Here is a 27,169-nt window from a genome sequence, read left to right as displayed (position 1 = left end):
AGCCTGTTTCCGATTCTGTGTCTCCCTCTCTCTCTGCCCCTCTCCCGTTCATGCTCTGTCTCTCTCCGTCCCAAAAATAAATAAACGTTGAAAAAAAAAATTAAAAAAAAAAATGTTCAACATCACAGGTCACTAGGGAAATACAAATTAAAACCACAATGACAGATCTTTCAACACCTGTTAGAATGAGCCAAGTTAAAAGGGCTAACCACACTGAAGTGTTAGCGAGGACGTGGATGAACTGGAACTTTCATACACTGCTGGTGGCAATGTAAAATGGTACAACCACTTGGGCAAATGAATTGGCAGCTTCTTCAAAAAGTTAACCATCACCAATAACCATACCCCATCACTCAGCCATTTCACTCCTAGGTACTTCCCAAAGAGAAATGAATGCACATATTTACACAGAGACTTCTATACGAATGTTCATAGCAGCTGTAGTTGTAATAGCCCCAAACTGGAAACAATCCAAATGTTCAACAAGTGTGTGGGTTAACAAATTGTGGTATATCCATTCATCGGAATATAATTCAGCCTTTAAGAAGGAATGAATTTATGATACATGTGACAACATGAATGAGTCTCAAAATAATCATGCCAAGCGAAAGGAGCTACACAAAAAAAGAATACATACTACAGGGGTCCATTTATATAAAATTTGCAAATATTCAAACTAATGTAAAGTGAAAGAAAGCAAATGAGCGGTTGCCTGGGAAGGGGGAGTAGGGGAAAGTGGCAGGAAGGAATTATAAAGGATCACGAGCAAACCTGATGTGATAATGGATTTAAAAAAATCAGTCATCAATGAGGCCCTAAAGAAGGTATAAGGCTGAAAAAGATGAAGAAGGACACTGAACAACAAGGGAAAAAAGCATGAGCACGGGCTCAGAGGTAAAACTAGTGGGAAACATCGCTGGATAGGAGACCTGGAACAAGACTGTGTAGGGCCTTAAATGCTAAGCAGAACATTTCGGACTAAAGACTACAGTCAATGGGAATCCTTGAAGGACTCTGAGGAGGGAAGAGACAAAGGAGTGTTTTCAGATCAATCAGGGAAGACTGAATGGAGAAGAGCTGTATCAGAATCAGAATCAGTTAGTATCCTGCTGCTATTTACACAGGCATAAGGTCATCTGGTTAGCCTTCCCAGACAGCTCCCTAGTGCACAGGACAGCCCCTCATCCATACCAAGTGACTGGACCAAAGAGTCTCACATCTAACATACAGACAGAAATACACGTACACAAGTCAGTTACAAGTTCAGTTCTGATAAGGGCAGTGTAAATGGTTTAGACAGTATAATCCACTCAATCCCACTGCATAATAGGGTAGAAATGTGGATTTTCTTTCCTTCTTCTTCTCCTTTTTTTTTTTTTTTTTAAGTAGGCTTCATGCCCAGCATGGAGCCCAACGCGGGGCTTGAACTCACAAACCATGAGATCATGACCTGAGCTGAAACCAAGAGTCGGGTGCTTAACTGACCGAGCCACCCAGGTGCCCCCAAATTAGTACAGTGCATCCTATATCTAATAGGTACAAAGAATAAACCAGGCGAACGTAGAAACTTGAGACTAGTCTAGTCCAACTCCTTACTTTATGGATGAGCTAAGTGAGATCCAGTATGGGGAAGAAATGTGTCCAAGGTCACTGGACAAATCAATGACGTAAGCAGGGAACATGTTCCGTGAATGATCCCCCATATTGGATTTCAGGGATCAGCAGTTTGTAAACATAGTCACATTACCCTCAACACAGGAATATTACAGATGCATATATGAACATAGAGTCACTAAATGTCTTACTGTGATTACAATCCAAACACCTGGAAAAGATTAGTTTCTAACACTTATTTCCTCACCCTCACTTTGAATATTTTATGCAATCCATATAAACCAACAGCGCCATCACTGTGGAGCTCACTAATAAACTGTCAAAATAAACCAAAGCTAATCTTTCCGCCTTTGAATTACACCCACAGCAATACATTTTAAAGTAACGCTTAAAACTGTCAACACCACCACATGCAATTGTAACAATTCTTGCTATTCAGAAGAAATGGACAATGATTTTGTAAGACTGTAGAATTTCAATACTTACATTGAAACCCGACATGTTAATATCTATCCGTGGTTCCCCTTCTTTTTGTCCTTTTGGTGCAATTTGATTAAGAAGATGGAAATAGGCTTTGGAATCCTACAAGTGAATTGAAAGTTTCAGTGAGATCACATTTACAAAGAATGAATGTATCCTCTTGTCCCATATTTGTAAGGATATTTGCATTGGATTTTGGGAGAACGGATGGCAGAAATCTCTGCCTTCAAATCTAACGGATCTTTCCCCCAGAAAAGTCCATCTATCTGGCCTAACGTCTGCCTTGAATATGGATAACTAGATTTTATCATGACTTCACAATTGATTAACATTAGCCATAATACTAGTAAACACATAACTAGTTCTGTACCTTCACTGAATTACTGAAGTCAATAAGCTTGGTAGACAAAACAAGCAAGAAAAGAAAGTAGGAGCAGAAATCCAGGAAGCATAGGGAAAGAGAAAATAAACAGGTTACATCATTACAAAACACGATATATACCATAACCTACGGAGAAGAGATTAGCTGTGTTAAAGATGTATTTAGTTGTAGACTTAAATGACCATTCTTAAATGAGTAACGCTTGAGTGGGTGAAATAACACATTTAACACTTTGTGACCTGAATATACTTAGCCAAACACGATTTTTCTTTTTAAGCTCCTGAACTCATTTATTGCTTGAATGTTTTTGCTTGGAATTCCAATAATTAAAGCGGTGTTGCTCATATGGGGGTGGGCTGCGTGACTTCGGGCTGTGTGGACACGCCACAGAATATAACTTGAAAACCACTGTACCACCGCATTTAATAAGGGTCCCCAACACACCTGTCAAGTAAACTGCCTTCAGGGGACTGAAACTGATCACCACTGGGAAGGCGATCCTCCAATACAGCAGGACTCGGAATTCCTACATCATATTTTTGTAATCAGAAGTGTTAAACATCATGATAGTAAAATAGAGGATTACTGACCCTTGACAGTCCAGACAGGCTCTAAAGGAATGTTCCTCCTAGTAAGCTCTGTAGATTATGTGCACCATAATCCCCTGGGGGAAGCTGTCCAATATGCAGATTACTGGATCAAAACCCAGACCTACCAAATATGAACCCCTGGGAGTTACCCAGAGCTGCGTCTTAGATGAGCTAAGGCAAGTGAGTTTGACGCATAATGCCATAAATGATGCCAAGAACGGGGAGAATCAGGTGAGTGAAATCCATTTCAGACCAATTCATGAAATGCAAACCCAGATGCTACCATTAGTGGGCATAGGATTTGCCTCCCTGTAATAGGATATTTACTGTTGCAAAAATGTGTTTGCTCACAATTTCTTTCTAAAGGTGCATAAACAATTCATGATCAAATCCTATGCACTGGAGAACAGGTAAAGAGCAGGCCCAGCATTGTATGTACTATCCTGAAAAAGGCTTTGCAAGTGAAAATTGAACTTGAATACAGGTAAGTTGGAAGCCCTTTTTCTTTTTTTTTTTTTTTTTTTTTTTAATTTTTTTTAACGTTTATTTATTTTTGAGACAGAGAGAGAGAGAGCATGAACAGGGGAGGGTCAGAGAAAGAGGGAGCCACAGAATCCGAAACAGGCTCCAGGCTCTGAGCCGTCAGCCCAGAGCCCGACGTGGGGCTCGAACTCACACACCGCGAGATCATGACCCGAGCCGAAGTCGGAGGCTCAACCGACTGAGCCACCCAGGTGCCCCGGAAGCCCTTTTTCACATTACCAAACAATGCTTTGCTTTTTTTTTTTTTTAAATTTTTTTTTTTCAACGTTTATTTATCTTTGGGACAGAGAGAGACAGAGCATGAACGGGGGAGGGGCAGAGAGAGAGGGAGACACAGAATCGGAAACAGGCTCCAGGCTCTGAGCCATCAGCCCAGAGCCCGACGCGGGGCTCGAACTCACGGACCGCGAGATCGTGACCTGGCTGAAGTCGGACGCTTAACCGACTGCGCCACCCAGGCGCCCCAATGCTTTGCTTTTTAAAAAGATTCAAGGCAGGCTTTATTTATTTATTTTTAAACAGGATTTCCTTTTGTACATTTAAAATACATCCCAGAACAGAAAACCCATTTCCAAGTGGTTTTTGAGAACACATCTAATGCATACGGCAAAAATACACCTGGCCAAACATGTTGTGTAAGTTAAAAGAAGGGATGGGGAACCAGCTGGTCTTACAATTTTGGAGCTATCCTGAAGTTTCACTGATGAAATCAGTATTGCCAATATCCCATCACTTCCTCTCACCGCTGAACGCATTGGATGTGACCACAGACTATTGTTTTCATAGCCCTGTGGGTCAGTGACATCTGGTGAAGATCCTTGAGTTTGTTCCCTGTGTCCCAACGTCTGGATTTTGCAGAGAGTCGAGGCAATTAATGAGGACTCTGTGATATTCGCTATGGTAATTGTGGCCCCCTCTCTCTGGGAAGCCGAAGCAACATGTGGTCAAGGACTTGATTTTCTTTTTCTTTTTTTTTTTTTTTTACGTTTATTTATTTATTTTTGGGAGAGAGAGAGAGAGACAGAGAGAGACAGAGAGAGACAGAGAGCACACAAGCTGGGGAGGGACAGAAAGAGAGGGGGACAGAGGACCAGAAGGAGGCTCCGTCCTGTCAGCACAGAGCCCGACGCGGGGCTCGATCTCACAAACCGCGAGATCACGACCTGAGCCGCAGTCGGACCCTTAACCGACTGAGCCACCCAGGCGCCACTTTGCAGGTCTGTTATGTGCCAGGTATCGTGTTAGAGGTGGGATTTAGCAGGAGGGCCCTAGAGCAGGGGCTGAGGTAGGAGACACAGACATATGTGAAGAGCTCATCACTACCCTCCGGAACTCAGTGTCTAATGGGGGGAGCACATGACAGGAGAGAAGCCAAACATGAAAGACGAAGGGGAGTCTCGGGGCCCTTTCTCTCTCTTCTAGAGCTATACTAACAGATACACTGAGGTCTGGGAAAGGCAGTTAGGAAGAGGCTAGTCATGGCCCCCCCTTCTATACTCCATGTTTAACAGTAGGAAGAACATAGAAGTTAGGACTAGAATACTTGTACCCTTTTTCACAGAAGCAGAGCTAGACTTGGGGCTAGTGCTCGTTCCTAGGTTTTGTCTCTTACTGAAAACTACCATCGGGGCCAAGGGCCAACAAGGCCTGGTGATATACTGGCAGAATGCCCTCGCTGCTCATCACGTCGCCCAAGAGTGTGATCGTTCTCTGCACCGTTACCTTGATGTCAGCACTAAAGTTGTTGATTTTTTGCCAGCCCGAGTTTTCCAAATGAAAGTTGGCCCATCTAAGCAGAAGCTCTTCTGGAGACAGTTTCATGAGCTCCTCCAAAGTCTCCCCGTCTCGAAGTAAGGCGGCCAAGGCTATAAGGAAAAAAAAAAAACCCCACAACCAATATGTTATCTGACAATGGTCATTGTAAGTTCATTTGGTCTTCTGACGCTCTGTGAAGTAATGGACGTGCAAGAACTAGCAATGACCTAGGTCCTCAGTTTTAGGTACGGAGAGTCTAATAAAAGATAAATACGGAAGTAGATAATTATGCAATGATATAAAGATACTGTGTTATGACTGTTATGAAGATACACAGCAAATATACAATACTATAATGTATTATCTTTATTATTCTTCACATTCCAAATGGCAAATAAGTTACAGGTTTTTGTAAATGCTTCTTTATTTAATTTAGAGAGAGAGAGAATGTGTGTGCAAGCAGGCAAAGAGCAGAGAGAGGGAGAGAGAGAACCCCAAGCAGGCTGTGCACTCAGCCACCCAGGCACCCCAAGTTACAGTTTTTGAAACATTTTTACATTATGTCATATACTTACCTAAATTGTCCTTGTTTAATAATATTAAAATCAGAGGTTGGGGGAAGGATGTTAAAAATATTGGAGCCTTTATACTTAACCTTTTGACTACAGGAGTACAGGAACACTACAGTATTCATATTTATTTTTTATTTTTTTAGTGTTTATTTTTGAGAGAGAGAGAGTGCGAGTGGGGGAGGGGTGGAGAGAGGGGGAGACACAGAACCCAAAGCAGGCTCCAGGCTCTGAGCTGTCAGCACAGAGCCCGACGTGGGGCTCGAACTCATGAACTGTGAGATCATGACCTGAGCTGAAGTCGGACACTTAACTGACTTGAGCCACCCAGGCGTCCTGGTATTCATATTTAAGTATAGTTAGCTTACTCCTGAAGGGTTAAATATGGTTTTTAAAAAATATTTTTACTTTTTATTTTTTTTATTTTTTTTTTTCAACGTTTATTTATTTTTGGGACAGAGAGAGACAGAGCATGAACGGGGGAGGGGCAGAGAGAGAGGGAGACACAGAATCGGAAACAGGCTCCAGGCTCTGAGCCATCAGCCCAGAGCCTGACGCGGGGCTCGAACTCACGGACCGTGAGATCGTGACCTGGCTGAAGTCAGACGCTTAACCGACTGCGCCACCCAGGCGCCCCTATTTTTACTTTTTAAAAAAAGTAATCTGTACACCCAACATGGGGCTCAAACTCACAACCCCCAAATCAAGACTTGTATGCTCTACAGACTGAGCCAGCCAGGTGCCTGGGTTAAATCTATTTTTAATGGGATATAACTCAACTTTACATTTTCTATAGCACATAACATGTAAAAGCCCCTCAATTATTATTTTTTTAGAGATGAATGGGTGTTTTTTTAACGCTTATTTATTTTAGAGAGAGAGACAGAGACAGAGACAGAGACAGAGTGTGAGTACGGAGGGGCAGAGAGAGGGAGACACGGAATCCAAAAGCAGGCTCCAGGCCCTGAGCTGTCAGCACAGAGCCCGATGTGGGGCTTGAACCCACGAACTGCGAGATCATGACCTGAGCCAAAGTCGGATGCCCAACCGACTGAGCCACCCAGGCACCCCACCGCTCAATTATTTTTTGTTGTTGAATGGAATGTGTAGAAGAAGCCAAAGGTTTTTGGTAAATATTCCCTCAGGTAATAGAAGCAGGGGTGTCTGCATAGAGAACCATCTAAATTTTAGCATTGTTTTAGGAGTAAGTCATGCAGTCCTAATGCAATTATTACCTCCCATAAGATAAAAGGAGGTTTATATTGAACAAGAAGACTGAAATTGCCTGATTTCTGAAGAGGTCTAAGTAATGCTTTTATCAGGCCAGTTTCATCTTTCACGGACTCTGCTTCATGCCATGTCACTTTGACCCTGAGGGATTGAAACAAGGGCAGAGGCAGCATGGTCACTTGTCCAGGACCCTCCGTTGGCTCCCCATCTCCACCAAGGCAAAGGATTAAACACCATGATTAAACACCATGACATCTATGCACCTGAGACCTTGGCAAAGAAGAGTCATTTGATTACACAAGCCAATGTAATTTTATTTTGTTGTCCTCTTTTCCTTTTTGAACAGACTTCAACTCCTTTAATAAGACAAACACCACCGTGAAGGTGGCTAGCAACGAGAGGAATTATATTTGTTCAAATATAGGTACCTTGGAGTGGACCAAAAGAGAAAGTGTAATGGTGTCCAAAGTGGCCAAAAAGTCTTACGATGGATGAATGTGCAAAATGAGTCGGCCGACAGACAGTCTGGGACTTTGAAACTGCTGAGAACCCCAAATATATATTCCCCAGAAGTCACTAGGATTGAGAGACTGATTTCTGGAATAAAATAGGAATATTTGGGGTGGTGCTTCATATTTTAATTTAGCCTTACAGGAAGAGGGTAATGTGTAAGAAGGATGATGCTTCTGCTGGTTCAGGACATATGCGACCATCAAGGGCAGGTTGGCATAGTTCTGAAGAGATCTAAATCAGCCAGAGAATAGAAAAAGCACTAAAAATAATACTAAAGAAGAAACGTTGTAATCAGGCTGTTTTCCTGAATAACACTATAGCATTACCTTTTGTTAATTCTAGTTATCATCTAATCACCTCAATTAAGTGAAGGCACAACAGTCTGCATGACTAGGAACAAAATAACCAATAAACAACTTTCAAAATAGTGACGATGTTCCATTACCTTCATTCCTGCTTAATTCAATGTCGGCGAACAAACCGATCTTAATGATCTGCCAGAGCAGTCCCAAAACCAGATGGGGTTTCCCAGCCCGCAAATCCTCTGCACCGATGTTCACAACGTGACACCCAATGGCAGAAGCAGAGTTCAGTGCCAAGTTCAAGTTTTCCTGCAAGACAGCCAGTTTACACATTTGCTTCTTGACCTTTCCATTTTTTAGGAGTCTACACCCTTCACTGAAAATAATGCTCAACGAGGAAATGAGTTTCAGCCATACAGGATCCATAGAAAACAAACTCCAGACAACAAATTCCAGACTTTGGCATTAAAAGCCTAGCTACAACAAATCTCATCCTTATAGCTATTGTCCTTTCCAGAATTCTATGGGAAGTTAACGTGGTATTTTAATTTGGTCTCTTATTTGGTCCTTTCTCACAAAAGGAAACGGACGAGAGACGTAGAATCAGTATATCCATGTCGGGTTAAGTGTTGCATTTTTTTTAGAACTGTATTTTAAAAAATTTTTAATTTACTTTTTAAATTTACATCCAAGGTAGTTAGCATATAGTGCAACAATGATTTCAGGGGTAGACTCTTTAATGCCCCTTACCCATTTAGCCCATCCCCCCTCCCATCACCCTTCCAGTAACCCTCTGTTTGTTCTCCATATTTAAAAGTCTCTTCTGTTTTGTCCCCCCCCCCGTTTTTATATTAGTTTTGCTTCCCTTCCCTTATGTTCGTCTGTTTTGTATCTTAAAGTCCTCATATGAGTGGAGTCATATGATATTTGTCTTTCTCTGACTAATTCCGCTTAGCATAATCCCCTCTAGATCCATCCACGTAGTTGCAAATGGCAAGATTTCATTCTTTTTGATTGCTGAGTAATACTCCACTATATATATATATATATGTGTGTGTGTGTATATATATATATATATGTATATATATACATATATATATATATATATATACACACACATATATATATATATACCACATCTTCTTTATCCATTCATGCACCGATGGACATTTGGGCTTTTAAGATTGTATTTTTAAGGAATCTCAACCCTCAACACGGGGCTGAAACTTACAACCCCGAGATCAATAGTCGCATGCTCTACTGACTGAGCCAGCCAGGTGTCCCAACTGTTGGGTTTCTCAAATTACCTAAACGAGGTCTATCCCACGCACCTGAAAAAGTTCTAGAGGTTTCAAGCTCCACATCCCAAGAGGTGCTCTTGCCTGAGGGAATTTTGTTATCTAACAGGGTAATACTCACTTGATGGAAAGGGAAAATGCTCCATTCCTTAAGCATGCTAATTAACTAAGAGCTTACATATTTTTTTCTTTATTTCTGCATGCTTGCACACAGTATGTAATGAAAAGAACATAGGGCTTTGGAGTTGGATCTGGATTTGAACTTCAGTTCCAACATTAAGCTTGGACAAGCTCAGAAGCCTTTCAGAGTCCCAGCTCTCCTCTGTCAAATCTGGATAATGGTCCTCAACTCAAGAGTTGTTATAAGAATTACATGGGAAGATACACAGGGCAGAACCTATGGTCTACAGAATAGGTCCTCACATGGCAGTTTCCCTGAAGAGGACAGGAAGACCAATGCGCACCTGAATGATGAAGGGCGTAAGTTTCTTCTTGTTGATGGCCCTTTCATCAATTGTATCAGGAACTGAAAGGTTGATCATTTTACTGAAACAAAAATTAAACAAGGAGTTGGTTTACTTTTAAAGAGCCTGTAAACATCACACTATTTTAAGGCTTATCCCAAAACGCCACTCATGTAATCTGAAAACGATACATGCAATATGTGACTTTCATCATGTTGATCACACAAGAAAAACTATACATGTGAAAAACTCAAGTTGAAAAAAAAAAGACCAACGTGTTTGGTCCAGTAGCTGGGTATTTCTGAGTTGGGCATGGGGGCATACTCTCTCATTTAAATTTTTTGTTATTTTCCACATTATTTTATAAGAATAAATAATTTGGATAGTGAAAAAAACCTTACTAAATAACTTTAAAAAAATTTTTAATGTTCGTTTATTTTCGAGAGAAAAAGAGACAGAGCACAAGTGGGAGGGGGTCAGAGAGAGAGGGAGACACAGAATCTGAAACAGGCTCCAGGCTCTGAGCGGTCAGCGCACAGCCCGACGCGGGGCTCGAACCCATGCACCACGAGCTCATGACCTGAGCCAAAGCTGGATGCCCCACCGGCTGAGCCACCCAGGCACCCCCATAAGCGTTTTTAATTGCATTTTACATACAAATAGCTTTTACTAATATTTAAAAAATTAATTAGACATAGCACAGAATACTAGATCATTTAAAATAGAAGAACTCTTGGATCATCTAGACTAGCGTTTCTCAACTCTTGACTAGTATTAGAATTTATCTGTTGTTTTAGAGGGGGGCGAAGAGGCAGAGAGAGAGGGAGACACAGGATCCAAAGCAGGATCCAGGCTCTGGTCTGTCAGCACAGAGCCCGATGCGGGGCTTGAACCCACGAGCTGTGACATCATGACCTGAGCCGAAGTCGTACTCTTAACGGACTGAGCCACCCAGGCACCCCCTGAATAAATTTTAAAAACAGATAAAACCCCACACTGAAATTCTGTCTCTTCTAGATTGTGTAATTCACAATTAAAAATGACCATTTATTGGGGCACCTGGGTGGCTCAGTCAGTTAAGCGACTGACTACGGCTCAGGTCATGATCTCACAGTTTGTGAGTTCGAGCCCCGCGTCCGGCTCTGTGCTGACAGCTCAGAGCCTGAAGCCTGCTTCAGATTCTGTGTCTCCCCCTCTCTCTACCCCTTCCCTGTTCAGGCTCTGTGTCTCTCTTGTCTCTCAATGATAAATAAACGTTTAAAAAAATTAAAAAAAAATAATTTAAAAAAATGACCATTTATTCACAAGGAGGTAAATTCGTTGAGCATGAGATTCTTTCATTCACCATATTTACTGAGCGCCTAAATGATGAGTTAGGCACTACATTTGGTGCTAATTCCGTGGTGAGAGAAAGGAAGGTTCTGCTAATTAGACAAGAATCTAGGACTTCTTTGGAAGAATCTCATCTGGTAAAATTTGGACTGAGATGCTAACATTTTAGACGTTTAAAAACACTGCCTTAAAACATGTTATTCTGCACAGGGAAAAGCAGGCTTCTTTCCATGTAAAATTTCAATATGAAATAAATAGCATCATGTGATTATTTCTCTGTATTAAAACACAGGGGGGCATTATTTCTTTAGTGCCTATATATAGACAGAAGAGGGGCTCTCTTACGGTTTTTAAAAACATTTCTTTATTTACTTATTTATATTTGAGAGAGAGAGTGTGTGAGCGGGGAAGGGGCCGAGAGAGAGAGAATCTTAAGCAGGTTCCATGCCCAGCACAGAGCCCGAGGTGGGGCTTGATCTCCCAACCCTGAGATCATGACCTGAGCCGAAAGCAAGAGTCCCATGCTCCACCGACTGAGCCACCCAGGCGCCCCTTCTTACTTTTTTTTCTTTCAGAAGAAATGTTAAAAATTTTTTATTTTTGAGAGAGAGAGACAGAGCGTCAGCCAGGGAGGGGCAGAGGGAGAGGGAAGCAGAATCTGAAGCAGGGCTCACACCCATGAACCATGAGATCATGACCTGAGCCAAAGTCAGAGGGTTAACTGACTGAGCCACCCAGGCGCCCCCTGGAGCACGCTCTTAGCCATCATGCCTCACTGCTTCAACAGAGTCCATCAACCGACAAAGTGTTGGTAATCTTACATCCTTTCTGCCAAGATACTGCTGCCTCTGGGGCAGCAGGAAGAACACCCACATTTTTCAGAAATAAGTAATTGGAGAGTGAGAACTGAAGCGGAGTGTCACTTCTTTTTTTCGAAGCCACGGTACTTTAGAAATAAGTGGACACCGACATACTTAAGTCCAGCAAAGCTGGTCATGGTCTGCTTGCTCCAGTGATGAGAAGAAGCTGGAAGCTGATGGCTTCTTTATAAAGTGGTCCCCACTCTAAATGACTGAGTTTTAAATTTTTTTTTTTTCAACGTTTATTTATTTTTGGGACAGAGAGAGACAGAGCATGAACGGGGGAGGGGCAGAGAGAGAGGGAGACACAGAATCGGAAACAGGCTCCAGGCTCTAAATGACTGAGTTTTAGATTCATATTTTGGTGGTCCTTTCTCAGACACGCTCAGAGATGAAGTGGGGAGAGCCCTGACAATGTTTTTAATAACTTTTTTAAGTTTCTTTCTTTCTTTCTTTCTTTCTTTCTTTCTTTCTTTCTTTCTTTCTTTCTTTCTTTCTTTAGAGAGAGAGAAAGAAAGAGAGAGCGAGCATGCATGGGGAAGAGGCAGAAAGACTGGGAGAGAGAGAATCCCAAGCAGGCTCTGCGCTAATGGCCAGAGCCCGAAATGAGGCTCGAACCCAAAAACCAGGAGACTGTGACCTGAGTCGAAATCAAGAGTCGAACCCTTAACCGACTGAGCCACCCAGGCGCCCCTGAGCCGAGACAACTGTCAATTCTACTTATTCCCCACTGTCAAGCATCCAGAAACAGATATATCAATCATGTGGAAGACTCAACCAACATCTTACCAAAGCACAATTCCGTCACCAACAGCTTTGAACAGGTCGTCGGTGTTTGGGTTCATTGGTATAACGTGTCTGCAATCGGGATCATTTTCCAAAGCTTTGTTTATCCAGTTAACAAAAGCGTATTTTTCTTCCTCTAGAATTATGTTGAATAACAAGAAATTATTACTTATAGCATCTCTCGCAAGCTACAGTAAATAGTCATAATGCCTTTATGGCAAGAATGGATCCCGAGTTGAATACAGGCCACAAAGTGCTTCTACTGTATTGTTAATTAGGAGGCAATGTTTTTCTCGGTCCCCTCCTTGACATTATAGCATGCATTCTACTTAGTTCATTGTGTTAGCCTAACACGGGCGAAACTATTACTATTACCTGAGTAAGAATGCTGTGTTCCTTCACTGGAAAGCTCTGAAGTGCCTCCCAGAGCACAAATCCCTTCTTTCCTGTTGATCGCTTTGCGGAAGGTTTTGGCAATATCACTGCTTTTTACCTCTTGGAAAATCTATTAATGAAAATAACATCGTTAATTCGCGATTCATTTTAAATTAGGCACGAGGAGAAGCCCATCCCTCTTCTTTCACACTGCGATCAGCTGCATGGTCCCACCCAGGTGCCGAGTGTTAAAGGCCACGGAACACTGCGCTCGAGTTTTGAAGCTGGTAAACCAGTACTACGATACTGAAAATGAAGCCAGAGGCAATTGCACACACTTGTGGAAAACGTTAAGTGCCACATGCATTGAATCCGCCTTAAGCCGAAAACTGGCGTGGTTCGAAAGCATACATAAATCTGTTAATTTTCTACCAACAAGTGAGCCTTTGTTCGTTCCCTGGAGAGAAAAGGCTGAGGGATCTATCTCCCTTCTTTAACCACAATTCTTAGTGCAAAGAAAGGTGAAGTTTTTAGGACTCAACCCCCCCCCCCCAAAAAAACACACACACACACACACACACACACACACCTTTTTGGATACAATGGTAAGGGCTTGTTCAATCAAAGTTTACAGAGTAATAAGGTGAAAGAATGCATTCAGTTGGCAGCAAAGAGACGACTACGGAGAATGAACACAAAAAAGGAGCTTTTCAGTGATTGTCTTGTTTGAGCATTTATAAAATCCAGCTTCTCTTCAAAATAAGGAGCATGGCTAACAAAATTAACGTGTACATTCTAATTATACAAGAGCAGGTAGTAACAAAGCTTAATTTCACACCCTACCCTAATCGCCTGATTGAATGGACATTCTAAAGGACTACCTGTATATGTCTATTTATTGATTTTTAAGTGTTTATTTATTTTGAGAAAGAGATAGTGAACTAGTGGGGGAGAGGCGAAGAGGGAGAGAGAGAGAATCCCAAGCAGGCTCCACGCTGCCAGCACAGAGCCCGACATGGGGCGCGATCCCACGAACCGCGAGATCAGGACCTGAGCGGAAATCAAGAGTCAGACACTCAATGGATTGAGCCATCCAGGTGCCCAGGACTATCTGTATATTTTTAAAGACTGGAAATCCCCTAGGCCCAAATTTGTTCCTGTAGCCACCTCCAGTAAAATGAGAGCAAGACACAGTATCTTCATAAAAATTTCTTTAAAAGGTGTTTACAACACGTTAAGTGGACTTACAGAAAGAAACGTATGACCCTAATGGAAAAGTTGCTCAACAAACAGAAGTCAAAGGCCTTTGGCATTATTGACAAGTACACACACACACACACACACACACACACACACACATACACACAGCACATCTCAGGAGGCACAGCCTGTGTTTGAAGTTCATAGACCAGGATCACGATATCTAGCAGTTCAGGTTGTATCTGCGAAAGCAGGCAAGAGGAGAAGCTTTAAATCCAGCTCCCCGTGCCATTAACCAAGTCCTGGTTTTGCACAAGACAGTGTCGGGCCAAAAGCAGGGAGGGCCTTTTGATATTTAGATTTTCCAGAAAGGCACCTTTTTGTCATTAATTCACTAATCTATTAATCCAAATCGGAGAGAGTGACTTTTTTGTAACTGGTGTAAAAGTTGTAGGTATTGTTGGTGGCCCTGTGACAACGTCATGCTTTCCTCTTAACCTTTCTAAGATCCTGACTCTCCTTGGACTTACAAACCCAATTTTATTTAGGAAAATAGTTAGGAAGCAGTTAAGTTCCACAAAATCGAGCTTACTCAGTTTCCACAGCTGTGAGGGTTTTTTTTTTTTTTTTTTTTTTTGCCATAACTGTAATTTCTCAAGGTAGAGTTTTGTTATTTCTTTAATTTAAAAATTTGTAATCAATTAATTTTTTTTTTTGAGAGACAGAGAGAGAGCGTACATGTGAGCAGGGGAGGGACAGAGAGGGAGGGAGAGGGGGAAGAGAATTTTAGCAGGCTCCGTGCCTGGAGTCCCACAAGGGGCTCAATCTCGTGAACCCTGAGATCACGACCTGAGCCGAAATCAAGAGTCGGATGCTTAACCGACTGAGCCATCCAGGCGTCCCTATTTTTACGTTTTTAAAGATTTTATTTTTTAAATAATCTCTACACCCAACATGGGGCTCCAACTCACAATCCTAAGATCAAGAGTCGCATGTTCTGCCGAGTGAGCCAAACAGGCACCCCTCTCGACATAGAATTTTAGAACGAGTATGCACACAACCAACAAAATCACTTTTCCTCCTTTCTGGCCATTATACTGACTCCTATTAAGTACCAGTAGCATAGAGCTGATTACTCATGCACTCTGGATAATTTCTGAATTATTGAAGTTATTTTTATGTACAATCTAATTTTTTAAGTCCAACTTTAATTTCATTTACCTCAATTTCACAGCCAAGATCATACAACAAAATGGCGACCAGCCATTATCAAAGGGCGACCGACCCCCTTTGATAACAATATATCTACTCAGCAAAAACATAATATTTGGGGCACCTGAGTGGCTCAGTCGCTTAAACGTCTGACTTCGGCTCAGGTCATGATCTCACCGTTGGTGAGTTTGAGCCCCGCATCGAGCTCTGTGCTGAGAGCTCAGAGTCTGGAGCCTGCTTCGGATTCTGTGACTCCCTCTCCCTCTCCCTCTTTCCCTCCCCTACTCACTCTCCTTCTCTCTCTCTCAAAAATAAACAAATATTAAGAAAATAGAAAAAAAAAAAAAAACAATGTTCACTATTCTACCTCATTCTGAACTCTCCTTCATTTAGTAAAACACTATCTAGTAAATTAAAATCTGAAATGTGTGCTTTTCCTCATGACATAAATCACTGGCATGACAAGAAAACATCCAAATCCAAAATGTTACTGCCTCAGAAATGACCTTCGAAGAGTTATTTATTTTTATTGTAACTATTTTTGCCTCAAGGATCATCTGCTTCTAAAAATTCGGTTGAGGGGCGCCTGGGTGGCTCAGTCGTTTGAGTGTCTGACTCTTGATTTCAGCTCAGGTTGTGGGATCTCAGGGTTGTGGGATCGAGCCCCGTGCACGGAGCCTGCTTAAGATTCTCTCTCTGCCCCACTCTCCCACTCGCACTCTCTCTAAAATAAAACAATAAAAAATAAATATAAAAATTAGGCTGATTTCCATGATCACACTTGCAGCTGAAAAATAAATAAATCTGAATTTATATACATCGCGGAAAAGAGGAATAATATAAATAATGAGTTAACAAAAAGAATGCCTGCTTTATCATATCCTCATGCAATTACTTACGTAGCTCTAGTTAAGCTCACGCTTGGGAATGAAAGCAAAGTTGCGATTAAAAATTAAACTTTCTAATTGCCTTACAAAGGTTATATGACCTTCATCTTCTAAATATTTTTAAATAAATTATCCTAGCCAAGCTCAAATTTTCAGGTTCAAGGTATTTTCTTCTGTGCCTTCGACAAAAAAAAAAAAAAAAAAAAAAAAAAAACACTTTAAAGGGATAATTGAAATTTACGTATCTTACACTGCTTCACTGCAGGAGGTGATAACGCTATTTGAGTAGAAGCCCTGGCTTAACAAGAATCTCAGAAATCAGAGATAACACAAGGCCAGCTACTGTCTTCTCAATGAATCTTTTCAAAGCTGCCTGTTGTGATACTAATGAGCTCACTGTTTCGAGCTGTTTTCCCTCGCTGAGGAGGGATGGGCTTTGTCATGCGCGCAGAAGCTCTGGGTATAAGCTGCTTGCTCTGCTCCTATCCATCTTTGCGGGTCTCTTATGGACTGTATAAATGTGTCTGATTCCTTTTTAAGGTTTCGTCACCTTTCTAGCTCAGCGCAGGACTAGTGAGTGGCCAGACGAAAGCAATCCAGAGGCATAATGACTGAAGCGGAAGGAAAGATTTCAGAAAGAATTGCAAAATACTGACTGGCTTCCAGGGTTTGAGGCTTGCTTCCAAAGTGTTTCCAAAGTAATATGTTTGAATTTTTCCCTTTGTGTGTGTGTGGGGGGGGGGGGGGGGGGGGGAATCTGTTGTAAGCCTAAACTTAGTAATAATAGGAAAAGAACACTGGTTGTTTTTTGTTTTTTTTTTTTTTTTTTAAATAGAAATAGCAACCCCCAACAAGTAATACCTACATAACATTTGCTATATGCCTGGCACTGTTCTAAGCACTTAGGTAAAGTTATTTAATCTGGCGAGGTCAGCGCTATTAGCAAAAGTCCTAAAACAGGTCAACAACTTATTACCATTATGCAAGACCAAGTTTCTCACTGTGAAAATAAGAGTCTAATGCAGACATCTCTGCTGAAAGAAACTGCCATGCCAGTCTTTTTAAAGATGCAAGGAAAAACCCCACTATAACCTTGTAGGTATAAAAATCCAGTAATTTAGTTTTGAAATACTCAGAAGAAACAAAATCAGAGTATTAAATTTAACTTGAATGTGTGAAGTTTACATATAATCTAGGGACTCTTTTCTGCCTATATATATATATATATATATATATATATATATATATATATATATATTCTTCTCTGAAATTAACATAAACTGATTTTATCTGTAGGCTGGTTTGCAATTAATACCTCTTATGCAGTAATTTAAAAACACCCTAAGATGCACGAACATGTTTATTTCTACTGCTTTATGTTAATACCTGCCAGGAATAATTCGCCTCCTTTTTCATGGATAACTAAGATCTACCCATATTTTGACAATTTTTAAGATGTCTCACTGGTGACAAAGCAGATGTAAATGGACAGATATTGGATTGCACATCGATCTTTCAGTACGGTCATGCTGGTATCATTCTGAAACTTCGGGCAAGTTATTTTACTGTCCTTCATATTTCAAATTTCTTCAATAGAAGGGAGCTAACTGGAAAAAGCATTGGTCCCCTGTGTAAAGTCCGGGAAGCTACTTCCTTTTTTCAGGAATCCAGGCTTTTGTTTTCAATTTGAAAAATGAAGGCGTATAAGCATATTGATTCCTTCCAATTAAAAAATGTACATACGAACATAAAATGCGCTCATTAATATTTTTAAAAAATTCCTAGTGATGCCAGAATTATGATGCATATCATTTACTTTTTAAGGATATAGTAAGGTAATCAAACCTCCTCACTTTAAAAGCCTCAAACAGCTGTGCAGAATCTGCCACATTTCAAAATATACAAAATTAAATATTTCCCCGAGGTCATTTTTCTCAAAGACACTCTTATAATTCCATCCTTAATAATACCGGCATGCTGCAAATCTTAATGATTTAGGTCTGCTCTTTCTAGTAGATCAAAATTCTAAGCAGTAAATTCTATCAGAAAATAACCGATCATAGTTAACTACTACTGCTCTACGCTGCTTTAAATTCACAATTCAACATGCAGTTATAAGGGGAGCACGTTACACATCAGAGGACATGCAACTTACTATTGAACACAGAATTCAAAACAAAAGGCTTTGGCAATAACTGAGGACAAAAACAGTGGGGAGGAAATCAGCATTTCAAAAGAAGTCGGCATGAACGATACCATTATAATTATGACGCATGTCTACATTTTTAAAACAGTAGCACCCCCACAAAATGCTATCAGCTCAGTAGACATCATTACTTAGTCAATTTCCTTCTGGAACACTGACAGTGTTCTAAAGGGGTTCGTTCTAATGGGAGAAAATATACCAGAATTTCACTGGCTACACTGAGCCTCAGTTACCATGGTAGGAGGATAAGAGTGCTAGGAAGTTTGTGATAAACAGGAGGCACGAATTCCCTGTTTGTGATACAGTGAAAAGAATGCCTAATCAGGTCTAGTCAAACTCAGCCTTCAAGTAATAATAAATAAAACCAATAAAATCTTTAAAAAATTTTTTTTATGCTTATTTATTTTTGAGAGAGAGACGCAGAGTGTGAGTGGGGGAGGAGCAGAGAGAGAGAGACGAAGAGAGAGAGTCTGAAGCAGACTCCAGGCTCTGAGCTGTCAGCACAGAGCCCGATGCGGGGCTCGAACCCATGAATCATGAGATCATGACCTGAGCCAGTCGGACGTTCAACCGACTGAGCCACCCAGGCGCCCCTAAAACCAATAAAATCTTAATGGCGTTCTTAATTGGGGGAAGAGGCAACCGCTATTCTTTAATATACATCTCAAATACTGTGCCAATGAATATGGATGGAAAATGGCCTAGGTAACCTCGCCCACTGGCAGCTAAAGCATCAAGCTTCAATCAGAAGAGCTACGCATACACTCTCCAAGCACGGAGTACAGAACTAGAAACTACGTGCTTGGGACTCAAAAGATACGCTTCTAACTTTTAATTAGCCAAATTATCATCCTCGAGAAAATGGCACACTTAAATACTACCACCGCAAGAGAACGAAACATCTTTTTAATCAGAAAGTTCAACTCAGGAAGCTTCCAAGACTGTGAGTCAGGGTGTAGCGTTAAGATTTGGGAGCACACCGTTCCCCATGGGAGACGGAGCATCTCAAGGGTGGCACGTAGCACCTTGAAAAATGCCCTTTAATGATGCCCCCAAAGGAAACGGTTCGCATTTCACAGCGAGTCGTGAGTTCTGCCTTTGATTCTGTCCGTGTTCTTCTTCTTGATCGGTTTAAGATACTCCGATGGCTAAAAGAACTAACTCAATTTGGTGGGGTGAGAGAAATTGCATTAGTTGCAACAAGACGAATATGGTGTAGTTAGGGACTTGGGAGGACTTATTACCAGAAAATCCCTCTAGACAAAGGAACAATCATTACTCTGAATAATGGGGGATTTTCACATACTTACATAAACAAATTCATCGAAACTTATCTTCCCATCTTTATTCCTGTCACCATCCAGCATGAGTTTTTGAATTATTTCTCTCACTTTGTATCCCGGTAATGGCATATTGGCTTCCTTGAAAAGTTCATGAAGTTCATAGTCACAGATGAATCCATTGCTGTTGAGATCTTTGGACGAAGGGAGGGCAGGCGAGGAAGGAGAAAATTTAGGAGAAATAAATTAATCTGTGAGTATTTTTACGATCAGAGTGTTTTTCTTCATTTGAGACTTGGTTCATAAGCTTGCCTAAATATAGTGTTTGTTCTTGTTACTGTTTCTTATCTACGGTTGTTTAAAAGGGAAATGCAACTTTTAACTCAAAGGGCATGGGTTTACATCATGTTTCCTGTATTTTAAACAGTGTATAAGTAGCTTCACTTACAAATAGTAGCCCTAATATTAACAAAGCATAGTTGTCTCATAAACTTATTTTTAAATCATGAAGCTTACAGGACTTTAAAAAATAAAATTAATAGACTCTACACCAAGAAAACACTGCCATGGCATAAAACAATTTCTACGGTACCTACTTAAAAGTTTTATGCCCCTCATTCTTCCATCGGTCCAATAGAATTTTTTTATGAATTGATGCTGATTATATTACTTACACAGCACACCTGAAATTCAGCTACCCTCTCCAGTGCCAATTTTTTTCAAGAGTTAATGTAAATAAACATTAATCCAAGACAAATATAGAGTTCATAAAAATAAATGCAGTCCTAAAGTAAGGCAAATATTTACCACGATTCTAGAAATAATCTTTTTATCTTTGTGCTAGGACAATTCTAACAGTATATATCTTAAGTGCCGAAAATATGTATCTTTAGTCTGAAACTGTTAAAAATGTGAAAAAAAAAAAAACCTGAGGTGCCTGGGTGGCTCAGTCAGTTGAGCGTCCAACACTTGATTTCCGCTCGCATCATGATCCCAGGGTTGTGGGATTGAGTCCCACATGGGGCTCTGTGCTGAGCAAGGAGCTTGCTTGAGATTCTCCCTCTCTCTCTCTCTCTCTCTCTCTCTCTCTGCCCCTCTCCCCAGCTCATGCTCTCTCTCTCAAAAAAAAAAAAAAAAAAAAAGGAGTGGGGGAGGAGAGGACTGATGAATGACCAAAAGTTAATTTGCTGGGAAAGAGGGCTAATGTCCTGGGTGTTGTAATCACTCGGGCATATTTTTTTTTTTTAACTAAAAAAAAATTGGACTTTCACCAGCAATTTCAAACACCTCCTGTTCAACAATCCTTTTTATTCCTTAGGTCCCCACTGAATTTCATATGTAAATTTAATTATTCTAATAAAAGGATACAATCTCAATAGAGAAATGACTCAAGATGACCACAGCACTGTTCAAGAAAATATACTGGGCAGTTAATTTACTTGATATGTGACTTTATTAAAAAATTTTGTTAATGCTTATTGATGTTTGAGAGAGCAAGAGAGGGAGAGCAGGGGAGGGGCAGAGAGAGGGAGACAGAGGATCAGAAGCAGGCTCTGTGCCGTTAGCGGGGCTCGAACTCTCAAACCATGAGATCATGACCTGAGCCAAAGTCGGACGCTTAACCATCCGAGCCACCCAGGCGCCCCTCTATCTGACACGTCACTTTAAAACTGTACCAGGTACAGTTCTGGGAATTGGGGCCATCACCACCAACGAAAGAAAGTCCTGCTGTCCAAGGGCTCACATTCTAATGGCAACTAAACAGCAAATAACATATATCGTGAGGTAGAACTATAAAATCACGCAATATAAATAAGTGCTGTGATAGAAAATAAAGCAGGGTAAGGGGTCGCAGACTGGGGGCTATTTTGCCCCTCGGGGAAACTTCAGAAATGTCTGGAGACGTTTTTGGTTGCTACAACGGGGGGACAGGGGGAGGGGTAGTCTGAGGGTGCTCCCGGCATCCAATGTATACAGCCGCCAAATATCCTACAAGGCCCATGACCCCCACTCACGATCCAGAATTATGCAGCTCAAAAGGTCAGTGGTCAAGGACAGCCACTTTGCTGAGGTTATATCTGGATGAAGACCTCTGTGAGGTAAGGGAGCGCATCACGTGGGTATCTGGGGGAAGAGATTTCAGGCAGAGGAAAGAGCACATGCGACATCGGTGATGCGGCAGAATGTCTGGTATGTTGAGAGAACAGTGAGGATCCAGTGTGAGTTGAGCATTTTAATGAAGTGTACTTCTAGAGTAAGCGAATGACTCTTAAACATAACTAGTACGTTTAAATCCATCACCGAGAGTATGTATACTTCGGAAACGTCATCCTCAAACTACCCAAAACTTCTGAAAATCGTGATTATTTCCTTCCACAAAGGGCACTCAATGTCCCTAGGGCACATCTTTACGTTCTTTGCTTTGAATTAATGAAAGGCCATACATCCAACGCTTTATTAGTAAAGTGTTTATATGCAGAAGTCAGTCCAGCAGCAACAACTGCAGTTGCTAAAAAGAACAAAGTAATCCACATGGTACTGTGGCAGGGTTTTAGCAATTTTTGATGAATGAAATTCTTGAGTTTAAATAGACCTCCTCCCATGCATATATCAATCTCTTTCTCCCATTTTCTCTAAAAAGTTAAAATAGAGGGAGATCTGGGTAGCTCAGTCAGTTAAATGTCTGACTCTTGGCTTCGGCTCAGGTTATGATCTCACGGTTCATGGGTTCGAGCCCCGCATCGGGCTCCGCGCTCACAGTACAGAGCCTGCTTGGGATTCTCTCTCCTTCTCCCTCTTTTTCTGCCCCTCCCCTGCTCGCTCGCTCTCTCTCTCTCTCTCTCTCCCTCTCTCTCATAATAAACAAATAAACTTTAAAAAATGTTAAAATAGAAAAATTAAAAACAAATAGAGCTCAGTTCTAGGGTGTAAGTGTGGCATAGTGAAAGATATACAGCATAGTTGAAGGACAAGTGGGAGTATTGTGACATAGGATTTGCATAAGTCACCTCTGTAGGTCTTTGTTTACCCATGTGTAAAGGAGTCCTTTGGATCAAATGACCTCCAAGGTCCCTTGCTGACTCTAACACTCTGATTCTAAATTTTTTTTTTTAACGTTTATTTATTTTTGAGACAGAGAGAGACAGAGCATGAACGGGGGAGGGTCAGAGAGAGGGAGACACAGAATCGGAAACAGGCTCCAGGCTCTGAGCCATCAGCCTAGAGCCCGACGCGGGGCTCAAACTCACGGACCGCGAGATCGTGACCTGGCTGAAGTCGGACGCTTAACCGACTGAGCCACCCAGGCGCCCCACTAACACTCTGATTCTAAATGTGAGTAGCTAAGACTTCACAAACCACACACACACACACACACACACACACACACACACACACTTTAAAAAGATATCCGAGGTAAAATCATAATGCCTCTTAAAAACAAATATACAGTAATAACATTCTTATTTAAAATGTTTATTATTTTGAGAGAGGTGGGGGGGGTGGGATCCCAAGCAGGCTCTGTGGTGTCGGCGCAGCGCCTGACATGGGGCTCTATCTCATCAACTGCAAGATCATGACTTGAGCAGAAATCCAGAGCCAGACGCTTAACCCACTGAGCCACCCAAGTGCCCCTACAGTAATAAACATTCTGATCACTACTATATCACATTATCTAAATACAACACTCCTTCGTTTTTCGATCTTTTAGAAAGAGATAGCTTATTCCTTGCAACTATCAAAAAGTCCACTTGGCAATTTCTGAGAGAGAAATATTTTTAAATGTATTCTCCTTTACCTTGACTTCTGAAAGGACATATCTGAGCATAACTTAACCTGTGATTGATTCCAGTTTCGACCTAGCATACAACAGGCGCTTCATTGTTCCCTTTGTGTTCTCAGTGGTACAATAGAAGCAGAAGGTAGAGAGGTTTTAAAATAAATAGCAGAGAACTGTAAATGCAAAACTACAGGAAACTGACCAAAGCCCGGAGAGTCTGATCTACTTGGCGGTTTATTGGCCTTAGGTAGACTAGAGGTGCAGGCAATGCGGAGAATGAGCATTTGCGTGAGAGCCCTCTGTGAAATAACCTCTGTTGGGCATTAATTAGAAGACAGCTCACTGATGTGATTAAAAGATGCGAGGAAGCGTACTCACCCTAAAATATAACTCACATACAATAACCACATGCAGAAACTCCATTTTGAAGTAACAGTAGTAATAACAGATGCTGTTAGTAACTGACAGGAGCGTTTGAAAAGGGGGTTGGAGGAATACGACTTGGTCATTACAGAGCCATCTTCCTTATTAGGTTGCAAACCTCTTGGGTAAAGATTCTTTTGAATCTTTTTATCTCCACCCCAATATGTAGCACAGTACCTTGCACATAACAAGCAATGTGAAAACTAGTTTTTGTAGAACTGCTGATTCTCAAGTGTTAACTAGGAAAATAATGCTCTAATCTAATGAGCATTTTAACAACAGAATTAAACAATAACAAAAAATACAGAAATAGCACTAGAAGACTGAATGGCAATTCACCAGGAAACCATAACGACAGAAATATCTCTTAAATAACATTCAATCTCATTCCCTTTGTTCTAATCCTGTCCCCACCCGGCAGCCTTCAGATCTGTAATTTGGTTTTCTAAGTGAACACACCCACCAACGAGTACCCAAGTAGACAACCAGTGATGGTTGTCAGGTTGGGACTTCTCCTGTTCTAAATGTAGAAACCTGCTTTGGCTGTATTAAGAAATACCATGTGAACTTGTTTGGGCAGAAGTCGACCTCCAGAGAAAGCTGAGTACCTACTCTGTGGCAGGCACTGAGCTAGATACCAAAGATACAGAAATTAATCCGACAGAATCTCTTTGGCTCTTACTTGAAACTGTGCCTTCAAAATCCTTGTGAAGGGGCGCCTGGGTGGCTCAGTCGGTTAAGCCTCTGACTCTTGATTTCCGCTCAGGTCATGATCTCACAGTTCATGAGTCTGAGCCCCCCATCGGGCTCTGCTCTGCACTGACAGTGTAGTGCCTGCTTGGGATTCTCTCTCTCTCTCTCTCTCTCTCTCTCTCTCTCTCTCTCAAAGTAAATAAATAAACATTAAAAAAGTTAAAAAAAATAAAATCCTTGTGAAAATACAAAGTACTTGGAATATCTAGCTATCCTTTATCTTTCCGGAGATGGGAAAAGAATCATTGAACATATGCATCTAGTTTGACATATTTTAAAAGTTTAACCTACTCTGCTATCTTTCCATATTTTATCAGCAGATCTAGCTTTTACTACCTCCCGTAATCAAAGACATTTTAGTGTTAGTACTAGTAAATTATCTCAAGCCTTTCTTAGAAGTCCTAAATCATATCTTTTGAAGACAACAATTTCAATTTCAATAAAAAGGCAGAGGGAGCCTAAAAAGGCAGCTTGCAATTAATTTTACAAAATCTCCCAGCTGGAAAAGTACTTGAAAGACAAAATAGGGTGCAATTATTTTTAAAGAGTTTTATGCTAATTTTATTTCCAATCCCTTGCCAACACACACACACACACACACACACACACACATGCACACGCACATGCATGCACACACACACACACACACACACCCTTAAACTATTATCAGAGATCTAATATGCTGTGCTTTAGAAAGCCAGAAAATGAGATCACACAATGGCATTTTAGAAAGCTTCTATCTCATTCGTGACATTATTAATCAGGATCTCAAAACTATGTTTGACAGCGAACTTTTTCTATTCTGCATTTTGATACAAACATGAGAATTTAATAATAAACCGACCCCCAAAAACAGAGACCTAGATCAAAAACAGTTTTAACAACTGGAAACTAACATCACAACCTGCTGGCATAATGGTGGCCCTTTATTTTCTCATTAAAGCTGCCGATATTCTGGAACCCCTTTCTGGCTCATTTGTCACTTCCTCATTACCTACACATTGGCATGGAGTTGGCCAGGTTCTGCATTTAGAAGACTCTTCTGTTCTAGCACCCTGTTGTTTTTTTTTTTTTAATTTTTGTTAATGTTTTTATTTATTTTTGAGACAGAGAGAGACAGAGCATGAGCAGGGGAGGGGCAGAGAGAGAGGGACACACAGAATCCAATCCGAAGCAGGCTCCAGGCTCTGAGCTGTCAGCACAGAGCCTGACACGGGGCTTGAACTCACGGACTGTGAGATTGTGACCTGAGCCAAAGTCGGATGCTTAACCGACTGAGCCACCCAGGAGCCCCTAGCACCCTATTTTCAACCATCTGATAAGGTAGATACTATCATACAGCCTATATTATCCAGAACATTCTTTTTATTTTTTTAATTTAAGTTTATTTATTTATTTTGAGAGAGAGAAAGAGGCAAAGAGGGGCAGACAGAGACAGAGGGACAGAAGAGAATCCCAAGCAGGCTCCACACTGTCGGTGCAGACAAACTCACAAACTGTGAAATCATGACCTGAGCCAAAATCAAGAGTTGGATGCTCAACTGACTGAGCCACCCAGGTGCCCCTGGAGCGTTCTTTTTTTTTTTTTTTTAATTCTTTAAATTAAAATTTAATTTTTGAGAGAGATTTATTTTGATTTATTTTTGAGAAAGAGAGAGAGAGCCAGAGAGAGAGAGGGAGTTGGGGCGGGGCAGAGGGAAAAGGAGACACACAATCTGAAGCAGGCTCCAGGCTCTGAGCTTGTCAGCATAGAGTCTGACACGGGGCTTGAACCCATGGACCGTGAGATCGTGACCTGAGCCGAAGTTGGACGCTTAACCGACGGAGCCACCCAGGCGCCCCTATCCAGAACATTCTTAGTGTTTCTGCAAGCAAGTCTCAACTTTGGGGTTCAGAAAATATGATCGGTGCGAGTTGACATTAATGAATGGCAGGGAAAAAAAACCTATGCATCTACCCACTGAACAAAGTTCTTGCAGAAAGTGAGCAGCTAAATCTCAATAAATTGACAAAGCGTTCCTATTTTTAAAGAAAAATCACTATACTTAAAGGAAATCACTAACAGGTTCCCAATGCTGCTGAGTTCATCAGACAGGAACCAACTGTTTGTAACAACAGATTCTGTCTGTCGCTCTCTCTCTGTCTCTCTCTGACGACACATGTAGGTTCACGTCTGCAGTCTGCTTTAAAAGAAACCCCCTTATGCTCTCGTACCATGTATTATTTTAAAGGCCCGTTAACTCAACGCCCTCCCCCAAGCAACCTTAAAGTAAATAAACTTATTATACGGCCATGTTCCTGCAGAAGTTTGAATCACACCAAGAATGCATATCCTTA

At 41.2% G+C, this 27,169-nt stretch overlaps 1 protein-coding gene across 9 annotated transcripts in view; it reads right to left on the bottom strand.

The window, feature by feature from the left end:
• The window catches only part of PLS3 (plastin 3), a 91,767-nt gene that overhangs the window by 11,170 nt on the left and 53,428 nt on the right, over positions 1 to 27,169 (bottom strand). For 5 of the 9 annotated variants that reach the window (XM_045472283.1, XM_045472285.1, XM_045472287.1 and 2 more), the window contains 7 exons: positions 19,909 to 20,072; positions 13,094 to 13,223; positions 12,722 to 12,854; positions 9,741 to 9,822; positions 8,122 to 8,287; positions 5,332 to 5,474; positions 2,101 to 2,196 (listed from right to left, as the gene is read on the bottom strand). In XM_045472283.1, the coding sequence (XP_045328239.1) occupies positions 2,101 to 2,196; positions 5,332 to 5,474; positions 8,122 to 8,287; positions 9,741 to 9,822; positions 12,722 to 12,854; positions 13,094 to 13,223; positions 19,909 to 20,072 (914 nt within the window). Of the gene's footprint in view, positions 1 to 2,100; positions 2,197 to 2,464; positions 2,492 to 5,331; positions 5,475 to 8,121; positions 8,288 to 9,740; positions 9,823 to 12,721; positions 12,855 to 13,093; positions 13,224 to 19,908; positions 20,073 to 27,169 lie in introns of all 9 variants that reach the window. The other 4 variants (XM_045472279.1, XM_045472281.1, XM_045472280.1 and 1 more) reach the window with 1 other exon arrangement.

The sequence above is a fragment of the Leopardus geoffroyi genome, chromosome X (genome assembly GCF_018350155.1).
Source record: "Leopardus geoffroyi isolate Oge1 chromosome X, O.geoffroyi_Oge1_pat1.0, whole genome shotgun sequence".
Classification (NCBI taxonomy): domain Eukaryota; kingdom Metazoa; phylum Chordata; class Mammalia; order Carnivora; family Felidae; genus Leopardus; species Leopardus geoffroyi.
The sequence above is the reverse complement of the archived record's forward strand: the minus strand, read 5'-3'. Positions and strand labels throughout refer to the sequence as shown.